We start from the raw sequence: 17,856 nt of genomic DNA on the forward strand, positions 1-17,856 counted from the left end.
AAAAAAAAAAAAAAAGAAAAGAAAAAAAAAATAATTGTCTAATTTATTAAGATGATCCATATCTCATTTTTAATACTCATATCTTTATATTGTAACATTCGAGTGAAGAAAATAGGCGGGAAGGTGATATCTCGTTAAGAAGAAGTCGTAAGAATGAAGCAGGTGTTTCCAAGGGAATAATCTAAACTAGATTTCGACCGGTAGCATGTCGTTCAATCTTCCTAATTAAAGGGTTCTCCGACCCTTATCCTAAAACACGTCCACGAATTTATCTTCTCTTATTTTTTTTTTTCTTTTTATTTTTTTCTTTAGGTTATTTAAATTCGATAATTATTTCTAAATCCAATCGATGTTCTTCTCTCTTTCGATTCCTTATTCGATTCTTGTTTTTTCTCACAAAATTTATCAAAATCAAACTTTCTTCGATAAGAGAAAAAAAAGAAAAAAAAAAGGTAACCGCTTGATCGATACGGTGAATTTTAATTAACACGATTTCTTTTCTCTTCTTTTTTTATTTTTTTTTTTTTCTTTCCTTATTTCATTCGAGATTGTATCTATAGATCAGACGCAATCTACTCTTTCACGTTTTATTTTAATTTTTTATCCTTTTTTTTCCTCCTCTTTATTTAAATTTTTTCAATCAAAACCTTAAATTTCTTCGAGATAACATTTGATCGATACCCACGGATTTTAATGAATAAAACTTTTATCTTACTTTTTTTTTCTTAGATTATTTAAATAATAATAATTGATATTTTATCGGATAGTCATTTACAAATATTTTTAATTAGTATTTTAAATAAATCCTTAGAATTATACTAATGTGTTATACCTATTAACGAAAAGATAAAAATCACATAAAAATCTGTTAACATTTTATTAAAATATTTAGACATATAATAATTTGTCGGTATCCAACATAAAATGAAATTCTAAAAATATGCAATATATAAAATGTCAATATATAATAACGTAATTAAACTGACGTAACTTTGATGCTACTTTTACGAACTAACAAAATGCGATTTAATATTTATAATGACACATAATTATACTAAACAAAACATTTGTTTTACGAATTCTATACACTTATCATATATAATTTATAAAATATCAATCATATATTAATTATTAAAAATACTAATAATACAAATCACCATAGATCCAATCAACGATCACGTATTCCATTATTTTGTTAAATATTTTATTCTTGCAAGAAGATATCTTATCTTCAACAAAACATTCATCTACACTTATCTTATATAATTTATACAATATCAATCATATATTAATTATTAAAAATACTGATAATAGAAATCACCATAGATCCAATCAACGATCACGTATCCCATTATTTTATTTAATATTTTATTCTTGCAAGAAGATATCTTATCTTCAACAAAACATTCATCTACACTTATCATATATATTGTACAAAATACCAATAATTAATTATTATAAATACTGATAATACAAATCACCATAGATCCAATCAACGATCACGTATTCTATTATTTTATTAAATATTTTATTCTTGCAAGAAGATATCCTATCATCAACAAAACATTCATCTACACTTATCATATATAATTTATAAAATATCAATCATATATTAATTATTAAAAATACTAATAATACAAATCACCATAGATCCAATCAACGATCACGTATTCCATTATTTTATTAAATATTTTATTCTTGCAAGAAGATATCTTATCTTCAACAAAACATTCATCTACACTTATCATTTATAATTTATACAATATCAATCATATATTATTATAAAAATACTGATAATAGAAATCACCATAGATCCAATCAACGATCACGTATTCCATTATTTACTAAATATTTTATTCTTGCAAGAAGATATCTTATCTTCAACAAAACATTCATCTACACTTATCATATATATTGTACAAATACCAATAATTAATTATTATAAATACTGATAATACAAATCACCATAGATCCAATCAACGATCACGTATTCTATTATTTTATTAAATATTTTATTCTTGCAAGAAGATATCCTATCATCAAAAAAACATTCATCTACACTTATCATATATAATTTATAAAATATCAATCATATATTAATTATTAAAAATACTAATAATACACACACATACACACACACAAATTACCATAGATTCAATCAACGATCACGTATTCCTTCACTTTATTTCACATATTTTATTTTTATAACGAAGAAGATATTCCTTCAGAGAATCAAACACGAAATTTCCTCGATAATAATACTTGATTGACGATACAATCGATCGCGAAAGAGTTAAAAAACAAAAAACCAAAAAAGAAAAAAAAACAAAAAATAAAACGTAATAAAATCGAGGTCGATTTTTGTTACCTGTCGCGTGCTACTAAGTGTTTTATAATTTCTGCCGTCATGAGTGATCGAAAAACAGAAAATAAGACAGGTCCTACCATCCCAACGGTAGATACAAACACACACACACACTTGTATATACATTGATGTAAGATCGTTTTTGGCGATACACCGATCGTATAATATATATATATATATATATATATACTTTAGTATGTACGTTATACGTTTGACTTTCTCGTTACACTCGAACGACTCCTTAATCGTGACCATAATTTATGTCCACCTTACGTAGAAGAGGTGGACGCTTATTCGACGTCTCTTCACCGTGAGAAACAGGTCTTCTACTTCTTCTTCATCTTCTTCTTCTTCTTCCTCTACATCTTGGCCAGAGTTTTCGTCTTCCTGTTCGTCTTCGTCACCGTCAACATCATTTATTGTCTGATCGTTAAGACTCATGTATATATACACATATATACGTAAGCATATATGTACTTACTACGGTCTGCACGATTGAAAGTGGATCAGAGTAAGAAGGAGGGGGAGGAAATAAAAGGGGAGGAGGGCGCAAATTCGAACGTTACACAAAATTTTCTCCTGTTCCATTAAGTACCGAGCGAAAGTGAACAGCAAACCCTGACTGACGTGCATTTCATCGATGACTGTGTAGAGTAACATAACTCAATGGTTGCAACTCGATCGATAATACGAGTTTGTTTTTAATTTTTTACTTTGTGTAAGCAGAGTAAGTAGGTAGATATATATATGGATATACCGGTAGAAAGCCTTGTTTCTTTTGATCTTTCGAAAATTGTTGAACGCTAGTGTGTTATATGTTGCATACAAAATTACAATTAAGTGATTCGTCATAATAAGCGAATAATAATTAATCATTGATTATCTTAATCGATATTTAATAAGAATATAAAAAAAAAAAATAAAGGAAAAAAGAGTAATCATCGTTTATCGTTAGGTAATACGATCATCTCTTTGTAGATACCACAGAAGTAAGATCGTATTATAAGATTATAAATTTAAATATTAATAATCGCCGATCCAAATTTTTTCGTTTGACCTCATTTTTCGATGTAAATCGCGCGCTTTCAACTATATTGTTGTTAAAAGTAAAAAGTTTCATTTATTTCCTTGATGCAATGCCAAAGGAAACACTTTCTCCTTGCCAGATTGAGAGGTAAAAAGTTTATTATCGATATATACACACACATATATATACATTATATAAACTGTAGGTAGAGAGACAGAAAGAAACTAAGTTGATCTGAGTCTCATCCGTGAACAGGAGGCCAATTAATCAGTGCGGTACTGTCCTTCTGTTAACTCAACAGTTAAATCGTTGCTAAGTGCATGCTTGCATGCTTGCAATTCCGCAAGCGAATCCGGTAAAATCTATATTCTCTCATTCTCTCTCTCTCTCTCTCTCTCTCTTTCTCTCTCTCTCATTCTCTCTTTTCACACTTGTCGCGCGTGCGAATAACATTACGTAATACACCCGAGACTATGTTACACACTTTGACGTAGTTTAACACGCTTATTCAAAGTTGAAAATAGATTTGCTTACCATTTCTTGTATGTATGTATGTATGTGTGTATGCGTATATCTGTTTCCATTTGTTCGTTTAAATTGAGAATCGAATCGATTTTAATCAGCGAATTAATCAACCAAACTGTTTTTTCATTCTTTTATATGTATATATGTATATGTGTGTGTATATATATAAAGAAAAGAAAATGTCTTATGGTAAAAGTCATGTACGGTAAATTAATGAAGTATCAATATGTCACTACTTTAACATTCTTCTTTTGTAAATTACGATTTAACAATTTGTCATGTTACAGAATTAATTATTTTTTCTTAATTATTTTCTTTTTCTTTATTTTTGTTCTTTCATTCGGCTTATACAAAAATAAAATTCGAATGAGTTTTTTGGTCGAACTAACGTTATATACGTACGTATATAATATAATCCAAAGTATTATATTTATTATTATATAATAACGATAATAATAATAATAATAATAATATTTGTTCGATTTTATTACCGAGCATTCGTTTGTTCACTTATTAACCATTCTAAAAAAAAAAAGAAGAAAAAAAATCTGAAGTCGATTACAGGGTGTATATAAAATAAGATTACTTAATCAATATCGAATAAGAAAAGAAAAGAAAAGAAAAGGACCAAAAAATACAGATGTGAAGATAAATAAAAAAAAAAAGGAAGAAGTTTCAAATCAACTAGGGTGCGAAAATAAAACGGGTAACTTATGCGGAAGTCAAAATCGAATTAGGAAGAAGAAGAAGAAAAAATACACACACACACACACACACACACACACACACACATACAAAGAATAAGTAAAAGAGAAAGAATAAGAATAATAATAAGAAGAAGATGAAGAATAAGAAAAGGGCACTTGGTTGGTAGGGTGTCTGTAGAGTGTCGGTAGTAGGGTGTCGGTAGGGTGTTGGTAGGGTGTCAATAGGGGTAGTGGCGAGATGTGGCCAACAATATGGCCCGTGCTCGGTACAATAGCTCTCGCATTATGGTTGCAACACGGCAACACGGGAGGAGATGGGACGAACGCACGCTAAGATTACATTACACAACACAAGAGAAAAGAAGAAGAGAACCCGGTTGGTTCTTTCCTTCGACAAAGCGGACTCACGGTTCGACGAACAATATACTACGAGAGAGAATGAGAGAGAGAAAGAGCGAGAGAGAGAGAATAAAGCGACCACGTGCTAGCACCCTGCCCTCTTCTTCTTCTTCCTCTTCTCCACCTTTTTCGAAGGTAAACGGAGAAAGAAGAAGAAGAAGAAGAAGAAGGGAAACGGCTTCCAGCTTCTCTGAGAATATTCCCACGTTCTCGTTCGTAGCACGAGCCAAGGAGAGAGAGAAAGAAAGAGAGAGAGAGAGAAAGCACCTTATATACATGCTTGGAATTTTGATGTCTGCCAACCTTTCAAATATTGAACTTAAATGGTACTTAAAAAAAAAAAAAAAAAAATAAAAGAGAAAAAAGAAAGAGGATTTAAATATTAGTACGGAAGAAGAAAAGTATTTAATCTGATTAACTAAAACACAGAGTCGAAAGGAATACGGTATAATTTTCAAAAGATTACTTTTCCTCCTCCTCTCTCTCTCTCTCTATCTATCTCTCTCTATTCGTCTCGTAATATTCCTTTCAATTTTTAATTACGTTTCGAGAGATACGTAATCGTTTCCACCGAGCAAAACACAGAAATTGATTCGGATTGACATTAATGAGACTCAAAGGCACGTATAATACGCACACGTACGTATTAAGTATATGCTTGTATTCGTTATACGTACCCTTTTCCTCTTCCTCATCCTCCTCCTTCTCCTCCTCCCCCTCCTCCCTCACGTTTCTTATCTCTCTTTCTTTGGTAATGTTACGAAGAGAGTTGTTACTTGATCGAAAATACTCGATCGTATTAACGAAATCCAATGTAATGATCGTTTATGACTGACACACGAATATCATTAATTCATTTATATATATATGTATATATACTCTCTATCTCTCTTTGACGGAAATCGTAGCTTTCGATCAAAAAGGCACACACCGATTGGGATATAACGAGTTGTTAACGCTGGTAATAATATGTAGCTGGTGTCCCGGTGTGTTGCACCGGTAGCATGCCCGTGTCTGCATGCCCGCGCGGATAAAGCTCGTTTTGTTGCATCCAATGGCGTGTGCGCGAGTGCAACAGAACCAGAGATCAACGGGAAAAGAGTATGTGTGTATGTGTGAGAGAGAGAGAGAGAAGAGTATCGTGCGTGTGCAAGCATCCGGCTCGGATGACCAATCAGTGTAATTATTCTGCTGCTCTCTGCGAACACACATACACACACATATACACATACTATTGCACATTTACATTCTCTCCTACGTAGATACCCATTTTCACGTATATATATGTATATATGTATATGTATATACAATTTGGTTACATTCGAACAACCTGGGGGATTCTCCGTTTTTTTAAACATTGAAAGAGAAAATGATATATATATATATATATATAATGTTATATATAATGTTGTTAATCATTGGAACAACAGCAATAAAAAATTGATTGTGTTAAATGCATTCTTACAAAGACGATTAATTGTTTTTTCTGATCGTTTGAAATTGATTAAATCAGTTTTTATGAATTTTTATTATTTTGTGCATTGTATTATATTGAAAAATGTTTTTATTTCTTTTTTTCGGTATAATATATCGTATAGTAATAGTTTTCTTTCAATAGGAATAAATGAAAGAGAATTCGTCAAAGTTTCGTTACTTATTTTCGATGGGGGAAAAAACACTAACTGACAATTCTAAACTAATCTCCGATATACACCTGATACACGTATATTAATTCGTCACGCTATCTCCTTTTTAAAAAAAATTCCAAGAAATAATTTAATTTCTTTTCGTAACCCCACGTGGAAAGAAAACAAAATCTCTTATTTTAAAGGAAATTCTTGCTGACGAGTATCGAACTTAATCCCCCTACATCTGAAACGAATAAAGAAAAACTATCAATAGTCAAAGATATTTATTATCCTTAATCCTATTACAATAGTTGCCCCATTTCGAAGTTATTTATTTTCAACAAACAGTTCTTTTTGTCATTTCGAGAGATTTGCACCTGTGCTGACAATAAAAACAAATCCACACCAGGAAAACAAAATAAAAAGGGGGAAAAGTAAGAACCCGAATCTCACTGAAAAATTAACAAACGATTATACTTCCGATAGTACATTAAACATCCGATCGAATTAAAAAAATTATCTTACTCACACTTTTAGAAAAACAATATAATTTTCGCCAATAATATATTCGAATGTAAGGTACAAAAAAACAAAAAATAGAACAAAATTATCCGCAGTTGATATCTCTCTATTGAAAGGAGTAAATTACAGGATTTTTACAGGAGCAACAAAAAATTCAAACAAGGAATGATAAAATAAGAAAATGTTACGACTTGTGCGTCTGTTTTAGGCCTGGAAGGTCATAAATACCATGAGCGTAGTCTATTCAGAGGCCCTCGTTTAGGGTATCACCTTCTAAAAGGACTAAACACCTTGTTAAGTCCCGTAAGCAAAACCTGTCTCTACTACCTTCAAGAAAAGATAGAGAAAGAAAGAAAAATAAATAAAGAGAAAGAGAAAGAGATAGGGATAGGGATAGGGAAAGGGGTGGGAAGGGAGTGAGGGGGGGGGTCATTAAGATCCTACGTTTAATTCGAAAAATCGACCTACGAACGCGACTCGATCCCAACGCAGGAAACCGGTTGTCATGCGATCACGAAGAGATGGGAGAGATACGTCCGGTCTAATACGACGACGGTAGTAACGTCGCTTCTGCATCTCGAAATAATCCGAGCAATGCAGAACAGAACAGAACAGAAACAGTATCTCGCCAATTCGTTAGGCCAATACGGATAAAATACGTTAAACGTTATTTCTCAACCTTGAGTGTTCCTATTTTTTCCCTTGGAAGAAAGAAAGATTCGTTCCATTTGTAAAGAATACGAGTATAGATTTATAAATGTTCATTATAATGAATTGTAATACTCAAACACATTCCGATTACAGCTAAATATAACTTATAATTAATATATATGGCAGGTTGTATAAAAAGAAATAAGAGTGAGGAGGGGATGTTGAACGTCCCTGACACGTGACAAGATACAAAAAAAAAGAAAGTATAATAATGATAAATAGGATAGACAAATATTATGAATGAAAAATAGAATACGTATTTTCGAAAGTTTACGTAATACTAAATATCTATCGAAAATTACGAATGAACGAACGAACTAACGCAGATATCTACGTGTATAAATATATAACCTATATATATGTATAATGTAAAAGGAAGAGGGAAGGGGTGAAAAGAGGAAGAGGAGAATGAGAAGTAGGAGGAGGAGGAGGTGGAGGAGGAAGAGGAGGGGGAGGGAGAGTCACGAGAGAGGCACGAGTATCGTCGCGCGTCGTGGCGTGTGCTAGACGGGCTCTCTTTTCTTTCTTTTATTTTATTTTTATTTCTTTTTTCGTTCTCTTGTCCCGCGTCTCACCAACCAACACACACACACACACACATACAGACACACAACTGCACAAACAGCACACGTAAGAGATACGACACGAGTTATGCATGCAGGTGTGCATGTGTGCGTGTGTGCATGTGCGTGCGTGTTGGATAAAAAGTCCTGTTCTCTGGTGAGGCTCCCGCTTGCGGGGTCCTACTATACCTCCCCTCTATCGATTCAATGTTTGGGTCTTGCCGAGGTTCTCTTGTGGCCTTAGACTCTTTCTTTGGCCTTAGGCTGGCGGCCTTAGGCTGCCAGGAGCCACAGGCAGGCAGGCAAGCAAGCAAGCAAGCAGGCAGGCAAGCAAGCAAGCAAGCAGGCTCCCGGTCTGTGGGAACGCATCGGCCCGCGAGCTTCCCACGATACGTTCCTCCGGCTGCCGGCCGGCCGGTCGTCCGATCCGCCGCCGCCCGTGCGCCGTACCGCGCGTAAACTCTTCAGGAAAAAGGCAGTGGTGGGGGAGATTGGAGAGGGCACGTGACGTGCCGGGCCCAGCCATCAAACGAGTGGTGGGGGATGAACCTACAAATACGGCATACACGCGCTCCTACCAACTCAGAACCGTCATAAACACCGACGCGTTTGTATCGTATTGCCATATTTTGGAAGGCATACCGAGAGAAATATATAATCACGATACTCTGTTTTTAATATCTTACACGTAATAGTGTTATCACGCGTCAACTTTTTATACTGTATATTATATGGTATAAAGAGAGACAGAGAGAGAGAGAGATAGAGAAGAAGAAGAAGAAGAGAGAGAGAGAGAAAGTGTTAATTGGACGATATAAAACGAGTGTTGAGATAAAATCAAATCATGGCACCGCATACGAGTTATGCACCTATCACCAGTATGGAATACGAAGAACCGGTATCGAGGACCTATCAATATCGAAAAATTACAAAACCGTTGCTGGAGAGGAAAAGAAGAGCGCGTATCAATCGATGCTTGGACGAGTTGAAAGATCTCATGGTTGCGGTACATCAATCTGAAGGTGAAAACGTGGCGAAGTTCGAAAAAGCTGATATACTTGAAATGACAGTTCATCATTTACAAACGTTAAGGGCCGCTCATAGGCTAACTTTAACGCCAGAGAACAGTTACGCCGACAGATTCAGAGATGGTTTCACTCAGTGCGCGCAAGAAGTTTCTAAATTCCTCTCAAGTCCGGTCGCAGCTACGGTTCATCCGAATGTCGGTGCTCAGCTCATGAGGCACCTCGGTGGATGTCTTAGAAGATTGGAAGGTTCTCCTACATCGACGAATTCTAATTCCATTTCGTCTAATTCTACCTCACCGGTTCCAAGTACCAGCAAGGGTTATAACGAACCTTTGTCATCCCCTACTACTACTACTACAACGACGGCGTCAACTATGATGACTGTTTGTGTACCACAAAATATCTATACACCACCTCACAGTCCTATAAGCGTTGTCAGTTCTTCTGGGGAATCCATGGACTCGTCTGGTGCTATCTGGAGACCTTGGTAAAGATCATCGATCGATCAATCTTCGGGATCATCGACTGTTATTGGTCCCTGATTATAATACGACTACGGATTCTAGTGGATTCTTCGTGTGTTACTCGGACGAGTATTCGTTTCCGAATACTTCAGCAGCAATAAATCAACTTCCTCCTTTCTCGATGAACGATAATATAATTATTATAACGAAAAGGGAGGAAAACGACGAATCACCGTCTTCCAAATATTATTATTATTATTATTATTATTATTATTATTATTATTATTATTATTAATATTATTATTATTATTATTATAATTATTATAACGAACGTATAATTGTAAATACTCTTGGACATCGTTACTGTCCAATTTATTTCTGTTTCATTTTTTTTTCTTTTTGTTTTTTTTTTTTTTTACTTCTTTATATCATGATCTAATAGTTGCTTTTTCTTCTACATAGTGAATAGGTGATAAAAGCTTTAAAAAGATGTCTGTGATAGGGATCCATTTTGTACCTGAAATAATAACTATTTTTTTTGCTCGCAAAGTATATCGATTATTATATAATTATGTTAACTTGTTATGTTTAAGATATATCTTCCTTTTTTTTTTCTTTTTTTTTCCCCCTCCCCCCTTACTAGACATTAAATATTTTTCGGTATATCTTTGTTAAATACCGCGAAACATTTTATTGTGAGATTATTATAATAAAAGATATTGTTCGAGCATTAATTCAATTATTTCTTTTTTTCTATTTCACCTAACCATCCGATCCTTTTCCTAAACATTTACCAACGATTATAGAAATAAATCAACGTAAATGATATGATTCTTTTTCTATGTTTAAATAATTATTAATTATAATCAAAATTAAAGGAAACAAATATATCCGTATTTTTTTTGTAAAACGATACTAACGTTCGAAGATAAAACAGTTGTCAAGGTAAACGTTTATATGTTACGAGATTAATTGAAAATTCTTAAACGATCTCGGAAAAACAATTAATCATATCTAACAATTATCAAGTCAATTTTATTTTTCTTCTCTTTTTTTTTTTGTTTCAAATTATTGAAACTACAAGGCCATTTTACAAATGTAAAAAATACAAATGTCGATATTTTTTGCACAAGTAATCTTAGGGAATTTGATCAATGATCTTTCAATACAATATTCCGCTATCCTCTTTTCCCTCGATACATTTAATTCGAACAAAAGATGATATTTTTAAACCTAAAAGATTCATCGAAATAATGGAAATACACGATGTATGTGTTTGTTCGATTTTCTCACATCAGTTGTATCATATATACGTACATATATATATGTACTTGTAATTAACGTGATTGTACTTATATCTAATGTAAGCTATTTAAAATGCCAGTTGTTCTCTTTCAAATACAAAAAAACATTTGTTTGATCGAACGTTTCGACACATTATTTTGTTAACTGTTCAACTAAATGAACTATACTTACACGAGTTCTTTTAACGTACCGTTCAAAAAAGAAAAAAGAACCCGTTATTTCTTTTCTTTTTTCTTTTTTAATCTCAAGTCAAGATTTTGCGAATATCTATAAAAATATGTACAAAAACAGTGACGCGAATAGTTCTTTTCTAATGTAAATGAGATTTCGATTAGGTATCTATAGTAATGGAAGTTTAATTGCTTCACAGATCACTTCTTTCGATATTTAAGTCAAAATGCAAACTGACAACATTTAACTATAGACGTAACACAGACGTCAAATATCGTTTTAACATTTATTTTCGATAAATTATTAATCATTCATCAGTTTTCATGCACACATCTCTGTATATATATATACAATTTACAATTATTTCATTCTAATATATTATAATATACAATCTGAGAATTGTTAACATAAAAATAATAAGAGTTTATTATTTATTATAATCCTACTATTAATCGTTTGATCAAGTATTCGTTATTGAGTTGAAAAATGTTGAGTCTAATTGTAAAATAGATAACAGCAAAAAAAATTTCTCCTTTTCTTTTTATTTTTAATTAAACATTTTGTTCTTCGTAGTTATCATAACTTATCACAAATTTTCTTTATACGTAATTGCATTCTTATTATTAAATATAAATGTTTATATTGATAGTAAATCTTTTTTATTGTCTGTGTGTGCGTGTGTAACACGCCATCGACGTATCATAGACGTTATACAATCATTCACGTGCGAGAATGATTGTATTAGCAATTAAATAAAAAGACGTCATATTTGATGACCGCATCGTCGATCATATATTTACGTGAGCATCGACTCGTGGCGCGTAATCATCTTTAATGCAAATATTGTCACTAGATAATTATAATAATACTTGTGTTTTACGCGTGCACTTTATATGATTTATAGAATTATCTATCTTTCTTTCTTTTTTTGTTTATTTTCCTTAATCTCTTTTTCCTTCCCACACTTTTTTGTTGTTTTCTTATTCTATTGATTTGATGAAATATCTCGTTTGTAATTTTCTGTTGCAGTTACTCCTCCTGCCAACGTCAAAACGCAATGTTCACTGCCAATCATTTTTAGGTACGACAGGTGAGAGTATCATTTATTTTTCCGATCTTAATTAAATTCATAAACAATTTTCATATTTTTCGTAAATTAAAAGAGACATATATTTTCGGAACGATCCCATCAGAACGATTTACTTTTATTTGTTTATTTATTTATTTCGTCAATATTTTTCAACATTTTTAATTCTACATTTTTTAATAATTGGTAACTACTTTTATTTAAATACCTTGATAATATTTTGTTTTTAATTACCGATGTAACACTGACCTATTATATTATATAATATATGTATATATTACGAAAACTGACTAAAAATGTTGAGAAACATTTTACAAATTTAATTATAATCATCCTTATATGTGACTTTATAATATTATCATTTATTAACGTACATTCGATGAATATTTATAATCTTAATTAAATATAAAAAAAAAAACGCATATTTACTCCCAAGAAAGATTGTACTTATCAATTATCGACGCGAATGATCGATGAATTTCTTCGTGAAGACCATGATTTAATATAAAAATAACGTTCGTGTTTCTCTCGAATAAAATTAAATAATAAATTAAAAAGAACGTTTTTTGTAAATGTGTGTACGTGTGTGTGATTTTTTTTTTAATTGTTTTTTCTCTTTACAGATTCTATAGAGATGGACGTGATCGCTTATAATCATCATCGCGAGATCTCGAGTATAGTAAATGACATAGACGAGGGTGATCTCGAAGAGAGTAGTCAGTATGAAGCAGAAAGCGAAGAAATCGAACCTTATTTAGATATCGATCGGAATTTGTTGACTCTAGAAGAAATAAACGATAATGACGATGATAAAAAGTACAAGTTTCCGTTCAGGAGAAGCCTTTTTGACAATGTACCACCATACATAGCGTTCCAATCGTTTGATGGTAAGGGTCTGCCGTTACCCTACGAAGTTAGGAAACACCTGAAATGGCAATTAAGTACTATAACACCGTTCATCGTACGCCGTACTCTCGTAAATTCCGGTTTTCGGCTGATGAAGAAGTCCCGCGACTGGTCCGGTACTTGGGGCAAATACATGAAGTCAGTTTCTTACAAGAGCTTGAAAGAGTATCAAAAGGTCAATCACTTTCCCGGTACCTTCCAAGTTGGTAGGAAGGATCGTTTGTGGCGTAACGTCAGTAGGATGATGGTTAAACACGGTAAACGTGAATTCGGTTTCGTACCAAGAACTTATTTGTTGCCGCAAGACTTGCGTTGTTTTCGTCAAGTATGGGAGAAATCGTCGGGTAACAAGGAAAAGTGGATAATAAAACCACCAGCCTCGGCTAGGGGAAGAGGAATTCGTGTGGTACATCGTTGGGCTCAGATACCAAAGAAACATCCAGTAGTCGTCCAACAATATTTATCCAAACCTAAGCTGATAGGCGGTGCTAAATTTGATTTACGTTTGTACGTATTGGTAACGAGTTTCAATCCACTTAAAATTTACCTATACCCGGACGGATTGGTACGATTTGCTTCGGTAAAATACGTCGATGACATTAATTATCTAAGCGATCGTTTTATGCACTTAACGAATTATAGTATTAACAAGAGCAACTCGACATATAGGAGCAACGATAAGGCCGATTCCTGTACCGGACACAAGTGGACCTTGAGAACATTATGGTCCTATTTCGAGAGAGAACACATTAACGTTTCGAAAATATGGTCGAGCATGAAGGACATCGTTATTAAAACTATGATATCGGGCGAATCGTCGATCAATGCACTCAGCAGACCTAACATTCAATCTAGATACTGTTGTTACGAATTATTCGGAGTCGATATAATTTTAGACGAAAATTTAAAACCATGGTTGCTCGAAGTCAACATATCACCGTCGTTGCAATCTTCATCGTTGTTGGACAATGCGGTTAAAGGTCCCTTAATAAAGAATGTCTTCAATATAGTTGGTTTTCAACTACCACGTACCGTACCTGCAGATGACCTAGACAAAATATCACAAAAATATCAAATAGATCCGGTTTGTATAGATCTAAGACTTCACAGGACTACATTGAGTTATCAGGAAAGACACAAACAATCGTTATACGCTAATTTACGGGATCGCGAGGATTATATCGATGAAATTATCGACGATTTAACGCCCGACGACGTTCGTCATTTGATAGCATACGAGGACGAATTAACGCAATTAGATCAATTCGAAAAAATCTTCCCAACTAGTACCAGCCACGAATACATGCAATTCTTTGACGTACCAAGATATTACAATATGCTTCTCGATGCATGGGAATTTGCCTACTCCGATAACCGAGAAAAGGGGATCTCAAGATTGCAAAAACTCTGTCAAGCCAATTATCATCTCGAGCAACAAGTTGTTTATTAAATTTTTAGATACTTTTTTCATATTATTGGAATCGCGTGTACAAATTTAAATTTGAACAGTACGAAACTTTTTGATTTGTTTTTTAAAAATCGATTGTATAAAACGTCCTTTATAATATTATATACACATATTATGTGTATATATATATAGCGTATTCGTATCATTATTGTGTTCCATCGATTTTGCTTAAACGTAAGAATAAGCAATTCTAATAACGTGCCTTTGTAAATTGACGATTACGCTGACAAAAATTACTGTTGACAAAAATGATTGTAGACAAAATTTGGAAATTTAATAAAAATGTTTTATTTTATCCCTTTTTCTTTTTTTTATTCCATGAAACAACGTTTCCAATTCTTTCTTAAAACAAGTAATTTATATAAAAAAAAAACTCCTCCACGAGAAGAATAAATTTGCAAGTATTTTTTAGATTCCATTCTATTGGTTCTCAGATTAAGGTACGTATACAATCCAACGAGTATTCAATCAACAAAAATCTACATTTTCATAAACCTAAACACATAAACGAATATATTCTGTTCTATAAAATTAACTTAATAATTAACACAACCAACAGAATGATTCATAACATCATACTAAAAGATTCCTTCTCATTGGTTTTCAGATTAAGGTACGTATACAATCCAACGAGTATCCAATCAACAAAAATCTACATTTTCGTAAACCTAAACACATAAACGTATATATTCTGTTCTATAGAATTAACTTAATAATTAACACAACCAACAGAATGATTCATAACATTATACTAAAAGATTCCTTCTCATTGGTTTCCAAATTAAGGTACGTATACAATCCAACGAGTATCCAATCAACAAAAATCTACATTTCCATAGGCCTGAACACATAAACGACTATATTCTGTTCTATACAATTAACTTAATCATTAACGCAACCCGTCACAGAATGTTTCGTCGCGTCATACAAAATTTTCCGTAAGAGAAAAAAAAAAAAAAAAAGGAAAAAAAAAAATCGGTAGAATAAGAAACGAACGATGTAAGCACAAAAGCAAGCGCATTTTTAAAAACACAAAAGGTAAGGTAAGAGAAAAGCATCGAGGAAGAAGTTTATTATGAGGATACGTAAGAAGAAGAAGAAGGACGTCTCGACGGGTACCAGCCACGGCAAATTATGGAGGAATGACGAGTTCGAAAACGATGAAGGGTTCGAGTACGATGAGATAACCGAAAGGCTTTTAACGTTGACGATGACCAGGATACATACAGCTCGAACTAAGTTGCTGGCCATCGATGGCGATCGTTCCATCGAGACCGATCAGGTTGACAAGAAAAAGTCGAAACTACCGATGCGAGATAGCCTCTTTGCTAACGTACCACCGTACATCATCTTCCACTTGTACGACAAGAACGGCGCGTCATTACCTCAAGAAATTACGAGACACCTGCTATGGTGGCATACCAAGAACTTCTCGCCGCGAATGATACGTCTGACGGTTCTCAAATCGGGATTTACCATGACCGACAAGTCGATGGCCGATTGGTCCGGTACTTGGTGCAACAACTTGACTTACCTACGCACAGCTAACAGACTCAAAAGATATCAAAAGATCAATCATTTTCCAAATTGTCGACAGTTAACGAACAAGATCAATTTGTGGAGTAATTTTAATAGAATGGCCAAGAAATATGGTAAAAAGTGTTACGATTATATGCCACAATCTTATATACTACCTAAAGAGAATAACAAACTTAAGAGATTTATGGATAGGAAAAGTGGTACTACGTGGATCCTAAAACCAGGAGATTGTTGCGCCGGTCACGGTATTCGTTTGGTGTCCCGCTATTACGAGATCCCGAAAAGGTCTTCCTACCTGGCTCAACGTTACCTTTGCAATCCGAGCTTGATAGACGGTTACAAGTACGATTTACGTTTGTACGTCCTCTTAACGTCCATTGATCCTCTTCGAATGTTCCTTTACACGGAAGGTCTGGTTAGGGTTGCCACCGTTAAGTATCAGAATAGACTCGATAATCTTTACGATCGTTTCATGCACCTGACCAATACCTCGATCAACAAACTCAGTCCTACATTTCGTGGAAACGACGATCCTAACAAGCAACAGGGTAACATTTGGTCATTGACCGCTCTATGGGATTATCTTCGTTTGAAAGAACGGGCCGATATTAATGAGATTTGGGACAAGATTAAAAGTATCGTTATTAAAAGTATTATTTCAGCTGAATATTCTCTCGTCAGGGGTACGAAAAAATTTAATAATCTGTCTAGTTATAACAATTGTCAGCTGTTCGGTTTTGATATATTACTCGATGTACATTTGGAACCATGGTTGTTGGAAATAAACGATTGTCCGTCGATGGAAACTGAGACAACTTTGTGCGCGATTGTTAAAGGACAACTCGTTTGTGATTTTTTAAATCTCATTGGTTTCCACGTGCCGGATATTTTGACGGCTAACGATTTGAACAATTTAAAAGATATTTCCGATGAAACATTATCCTGTTACAATCGTTATCTTTACGATAACGTATTGACCGATATTGGTAAAACGAAAAAACATTTGTACGAAGATGACAATACCGATCGTGCTAAATATTTAAACGTGATTTTAAAAATCCTCACGCCCGACGACGTGAAAGTGTTGATACGACACGAAGATGAACTCTCGCAGACCGGCAGATTCGAAAAAATCTTCCCCACGTGTAACACGTACGAGTACTTCAAGTACTTCGACAACGTAAGCTACTACAACATGCTTCTCGATGCGTGGGAACACACGTACGGTAATGATAGGCTTCAAGGTATAGACAGGTTGAGAAAATTGTGCGAGAAGAAATATCACTTGATCCAAGGCTCGTTACAAAATATTCCGGAATTAATGAATACTTGATTACTATCTAAACCGGTCGTTTACATTTTTCATATTTTTATTATCAACAGTTTTAATGGTCAATACTTTATATATACTCGATATATGCGACATTCAACGCACACCTAA

General features: G+C 33.6%; 3 protein-coding genes across 3 annotated transcripts; all 3 read left to right on the top strand.

Annotated features, from left to right (window-relative positions):
- The first annotated feature begins 8,986 nt into the window (after positions 1 to 8,986).
- LOC122520271 (enhancer of split mbeta protein-like) lies at positions 8,987 to 10,673 on the top strand. Its single transcript, XM_043640353.1, has one exon. The coding sequence runs from the start codon at positions 9,292 to 9,294 to the stop codon at positions 9,964 to 9,966; it is 675 nt and encodes a 224-aa protein (XP_043496288.1). The 5' UTR covers positions 8,987 to 9,291; the 3' UTR covers positions 9,967 to 10,673.
- A 1,538-nt stretch (positions 10,674 to 12,211) lies between these two features.
- LOC122520270 (tubulin polyglutamylase TTLL4-like) lies at positions 12,212 to 14,914 on the top strand. The gene is made up of 2 exons (XM_043640352.1): positions 12,212 to 12,505; positions 13,126 to 14,914. Exons 1-2 carry the CDS (start codon positions 12,412 to 12,414, stop codon positions 14,856 to 14,858), a joined length of 1,827 nt encoding a protein of 608 aa, XP_043496287.1. The 5' UTR covers positions 12,212 to 12,411; the 3' UTR covers positions 14,859 to 14,914.
- A 1,037-nt stretch (positions 14,915 to 15,951) lies between these two features.
- Positions 15,952 to 17,748, top strand: LOC122519395 (tubulin polyglutamylase TTLL4-like). Its single transcript, XM_043638800.1, has one exon. The coding sequence runs from the start codon at positions 15,952 to 15,954 to the stop codon at positions 17,746 to 17,748; it is 1,797 nt and encodes a 598-aa protein (XP_043494735.1).
- The last annotated feature ends 108 nt before the right edge of the window (positions 17,749 to 17,856 follow it).

This window comes from Polistes fuscatus, unplaced genomic scaffold (genome assembly GCF_010416935.1).
Source record: "Polistes fuscatus isolate 324 unplaced genomic scaffold, CU_Pfus_HIC Scaffold3, whole genome shotgun sequence".
Taxonomy (NCBI): Eukaryota; Metazoa; Arthropoda; class Insecta; order Hymenoptera; family Vespidae; genus Polistes; species Polistes fuscatus.

Coding starts and splice junctions, on each gene's coding strand:
- LOC122520271 (XM_043640353.1), top strand. CDS start 9,292: ATGGCACCGCATACGAGTTATGCACCTATCACCAGTATGGAATACGAA.
- LOC122520270 (XM_043640352.1), top strand. CDS start 12,412: ATGAAATATCTCGTTTGTAATTTTCTGTTGCAGTTACTCCTCCTGCCA. Junction 12,506..13,125: donor ATCATTTTTAGGTACGACAG/GTGAGAGTATCA, acceptor TTCTCTTTACAG/ATTCTATAGAGATGGACGTG.
- LOC122519395 (XM_043638800.1), top strand. CDS start 15,952: ATGAGGATACGTAAGAAGAAGAAGAAGGACGTCTCGACGGGTACCAGC.